The 4,789-nt window shown below is 57.4% G+C and overlaps 1 protein-coding gene across 2 annotated transcripts in view; it reads right to left on the reverse strand.

The window, feature by feature from the left end:
- pcdh18a (protocadherin 18a) overlaps window positions 1-3,228 on the reverse strand; it is an 8,482-nt gene extending 5,254 nt beyond the window's left edge. Inside the window, exon 1 of one of the 2 annotated variants that reach the window (XM_077012820.1) lies at window positions 1-3,228. This exon is cut by the window's left edge and continues 220 nt beyond it. In XM_077012820.1, the coding sequence (XP_076868935.1) occupies window positions 1-2,270 (2,270 nt within the window). In that variant the 5' untranslated portion in view covers window positions 2,271-3,228. The other variant, XM_077012829.1, reaches the window with a different exon arrangement.
- Window positions 3,229-4,789: the final 1,561 nt, after the last annotated feature.

Consider the following 4,789-nt stretch of genomic DNA (forward strand, 5'->3'; position numbering starts at 1 on the left):
AGCTGCCCCTCGGGTCTGCGGGGGTGGGGCTGGTAGGTGGTCTCCGCCACACGGCAGTTGTAGGAGTGCGGCTCCTTGTGGCGGGCGCAGCGGAGGGCGAAGGCCACCATGACCATCAGCAGGAGGCCGCAGACCACACCCAATGAGATGATGATCAACATGGAGGCGTCCAGCAGGCCCCGCCCGCCGGGCCCGGCCCCGCCCCCCGTCTGGTGCGGGTCGGCCGCGTTCTGCAGGTTCTCGTATAGCGTGAGGCGCAGGACGGCTCGGGACGCCAGCGGCTCGGCGCCCTGGTCCTGCACGAGCACCACCAGCTCCGCCCGCTCCCCAGGAAGGTCCCGCAGGGTCCTGTTGGCACGAATCTCGCAGGTGCGGCTGTCCATGGAGAAGTAGCCCACCTCGTTGCCCCCGACGAGCGAACACACTAGCTCGCCGTTGGCCCCGGTGTCGCGATCCGTCGCCCTGACGGCCGTCAGCAGCTCTCCGGCGTCCGAGTACCTGGAGACGGGCACGTCGGCGGTGTGGTTCCACAGGGGCGGGGCCAGGATGACGGGCCTGTTGTCGTTCTCGTCCAGGACGGTCATCGTCACGGACACGGTGCTGCTGAGGGGCGGGTCGCCGGAGTCCCGCGCCTGCACCAGGAAGGAGATTTGCGGCACGTCCTCGCGGTCGAAACTGCGCAGGGCGTATAGGGCCCCGCTGGACGGGTCCACCGTCACGTAGGTGGACACCGAGCTGCCCTCCACCTGGCCCTCCACCACGGCGTAGCTCAGCTGGCCGTTGGGGCCCTGGTCCGGGTCGGACGCCTGCACCGTGCCCAGATAGGCGCCGGGCGAGTTGTTCTCCGCCTTGAAGATGTCGTAGGACGTCCTGTCGAAACGCGGCGCGTTGTCGTTCTCGTCCAGGACGTGGACCACGATGTGGCGCACGGCGGAGAGGCTGGGCGAGCCGCCGTCCTCCGCCACCACCGTCAGCGTGTACTCGGAGCGCTGCTCGCGGTCCAGGCTGCCGTTGGTGAGGATCATGAAGTTGCGTTCGTGCGTCTTCTGGAGCCGGAAGTGTCCCTGTCCACGCAGGTGACAGGCCACCTCGCCGTTGGGCCCGGCGTCCGCGTCGTCCACCCGCACCAGCGCCACGAAGGTGTCCGCCGGGGCGCCCTCCGACACGGCCGCCACCTCCTCGCCCGCCGCCGACATCAGCGTCACGCTGATCTCGGGTCTGTTGTCGTTCATGTCCTCCAGCTTGACGATGACTTTGCAGTGCGCTGGCATGGAGTTGGGGCCCATGTCCTGGGCCTGCACGTCAATGTCGTACGACTCCGTCACCTCAAAGTCAACCTTCCTCAGCAGAGTCAGCTGCCCGTTATCCGGGTTGATCTTAAACGTCTCCGCCACTTTGGGAGACACGTGGCTGCTGAAAGAATAGACGATTTTGCCGTTGGTGCCTTCATCCGGGTCCGTGGCGTTCAGGTCTATCAGCAGCGTGCCCAGGGGGGAGTTCTCGGGGAGGCTGATGATGTATGACGATTTCTCAAAAACGGGATTATTGTCATTAGAATCGGCGATGTTGATTTTAAGGAGCGTCGTGCCGAATTTGGGGGGCACGCCCCTGTCTGACGCCGTGAGCTGGAGTTCGTAGCTCGCGCGCGTCTCCCGGTCCAGTTCTTTCAGCACCACCAACTCCGCGTATTTGGCGCCGTTGGTTCTGGTTAGCACGTCGATTTTAAAAAATTCCGACGGGCTGAGAGAGTACGTGTGCAGCGAGTTGTCCCCGACGTCCGGGTCGCTCGCGCTGTCCAGCGGGACGCGCGTGCCCACGGCGGCCGTCTCGGACACCTCTATGGGGATGACGGAGCGCGCGAAGTGGGGCGCGTTGTCGTTGATGTCCAGAACCTCCACCTCCACGTGAAACAGCTGCAGGTGCTCGGTGGGCAGGGTCAGCACGTCGAACTCCAGCGAGCAGTTGAGATTCTTCTCGCACAGTTTTTCCCGGTCCAGTCTGGACCTGATGGTGATTTCTCCGTCCTGCTCGCGCACGGACAGCGCGCTCGCGCTGCCTCGCTGCATGGCGCGGAAACGCAGCGAAGCGGCGCTGGGAAGTTGCGTTAAATGCTCGGCGGCGTCCTGCTTCAGCCTGCCCACCACCGTGCCCACCTTCTCCTCCTCGGACACCCGGTACTTCAGCGTCGTGCCCGCGACGTGCCGAGCCAGAGACACAAAGACGAGCAGCAGGGCGGCGGAGACGAACACGCTGCTTTTGTTGCCATCCATGTTGGGCGAGATTCCGCTTCTCAGAGGTGAATCGGAACCAGACGCGCTACTGTCCTTCCAAAAACATCCCCAGCTCACTAAACGCCGTCCGGAATGTTCCAACGTGAAGGGTTACTTGGAAAAATGTAGCTCACCGTAAACACAAATGATTAAAATAAAAAAACGGCATCAATATCACTGGATAATGTCTCGTGGGAGAAATCTGTTGCGCGTTTGCAGTTTTGAGAGAAGGCGCGCAGCCGCGAGCGTGCGCGCGTTTGTGTCCGTGTCCCGCTGTCTCTGTCTCTGTCTCTGTTCTGACTGACTCGCCCCCAAATAAAGCGACTCACTCCACCCAGCGACTCCTGCCCGAACAAAACGCTCCCTAAACGAACGGAGGCGCCTCGTCTCTCCTACAGACTCTATTCTACACGGAGACACCACACAGGCCCATTAAGAAGCGCTCGTGCAGGGGGGGTAACTCCGCCCTTCTGGGTCCCTCTCTCTCTCTCTCCCTCTCCCTCTCTCTCTCCCTCTCTCAACACAAAAGACGAACCAAACCGGGGCCGCGCTTTCGCTGCTACTGCTCTACCTTGTGTTATTGTGGCTTGTTCATTATTCATGTGTTGAAATCAAAAGCGTTTAAAATGTGTGTTGTGTGCAGCTTCAAAGGACGCACGTGCACACACACACACTCACACACACACGCACGCACACACACACACACACACACACACACACGCACACACACACACACACACACACACACACACACACACTCACACACGCACGTGCAGAGCGCGTTGTGGGTTCAGTTCCTGCGTGATTTGGGTTTGAGAGTATCGTTGTCGTGTCATGCTCAGACACTACTGAGTTCGGTTTTTTCCCAAGCCCTCAAATGCCCCTCTCATGATCTCCCGACTTGCTTCCCTGTTTTGACGAGTTGTAGTAAAATAAACTATGTTCACACGCGCTTTGGCCCGTCATCTGCTGAGCTTTAAGCGCATTTAATCCGCGTGTCGGATTGGTGGAGAAAAGCGTGGATCTAATGAATGGGTGCAAAAGAGCCTCGTGCGTACGGACAGCTCCGCTCGCGTGAATAATATTGGTTCACATCGCGCGAGGACTCTGTGGGATTCCGCCATTCCAAAATGTATTAACACCCATCTGAGTTTTACAGACGGATATGCACAACTGGTTCTGTACTGTCTCGGTGCCATCTGGCGTGGGTCGCTGCGCCGCGTTCAGAGGGCAGCTTTCTCAACCCAAACCCATAAGTGGAAAATTAGCTTCATTTGAAAGCGTAAAAACGGGGACAATTCAATCGCTCTGTCGCGCTCACGGGCAAAAGAAAGAATAAAACACATTAAACGGCCTATTTCCTGCATCCACTGCAGTCTGCAGGCAGAGACGTTAACCGGGTGAAACGCACACACCCTCGCTGGAGCAGGTCATTAATGAACGGCCTTTGGCCATTGATCTGACACACATGACAGACCTATATTTAAAAGTTTGAAATCTCGTGACCCTTGATAAACTACGAAGTTCACAGGCATTAAGGCCATAACAATAACACAACAATGTATTTGACTGTTTAAAACTATTGTTTACGAAAAAAAATGACCCGCAGCTGGGGGGAAACCCACTTTATTTCCTGGAATGTCTACAACATGATGACATTTGAATGCTTGATGATAAATCATCAGGAAACATTATTACATTTTCTGCCTGTGAGCAATTGGTTTACATTCGGTATAATTTTGCAGGCATTTGTTTGTAAGAGAGATTACCGCTCGGGTCCGGCCAGGAGGCGCGTGACCCCGCTACTACCGAGCGAGCGGTTTCTTTTTGTTTCATTCTTTCATTCATTTTCTCACACATCCATGTTTGCAAAACGTCTGCGCGTCTCCTGCCCGTCTCCGCTGCCCATTCTGAACCAGGTTTGATACGCACGGCCGCTTTTGCAGCTTTTTCTTTACATTTGAAGCCATAATGCAGTTACGCGCGCGGCGCGAGGCGCTAATCACATTGCGAGAACAAAGCAGTGAAACGAGTGCACGGGTGCGCGCGCCGCGGATCGCGGGGGGTGTTTTTGGGGATCCGGGTGTATTAAAGAAGAGCACGAGATAGAAACACATGCGCGGCCTAATGCACTTAGATACGCTTCAAGAATCGCCATCATCTGCTGCACGTCGTAACTCCTTCAAACGTTTGAACAAAGCGACACCGAAACTCTTATAAATGAGAGCGACAGGTGCGGCCACTCGCAGCGCCGTAACTCTAAACCACAGAGTCACCTTTAAGTCTGTTAACGGAACCATCCGAATAATCTCTGCACGAGACGAGACCGGGGGGGGGGGGGGACGACGACCGGGAGTAAGTGAGTGAGGAGCGAGCGCGCGCACACGGGGCAGCCATCTGTATTTGGAGAAAGTACAAGTTTACAGCGCCGCGCGAGGACATCAGCTCGGTGACAGGAGCGCCTGCCCCGCCGGGGTCGTTAAGTCGACTCATGAATGCAGCGGAGACGTTGATCCGCT

Source organism: Brachyhypopomus gauderio, chromosome 1 (assembly GCF_052324685.1).
Source record: "Brachyhypopomus gauderio isolate BG-103 chromosome 1, BGAUD_0.2, whole genome shotgun sequence".
Classification (NCBI taxonomy): Eukaryota; Metazoa; Chordata; class Actinopteri; order Gymnotiformes; family Hypopomidae; genus Brachyhypopomus; species Brachyhypopomus gauderio.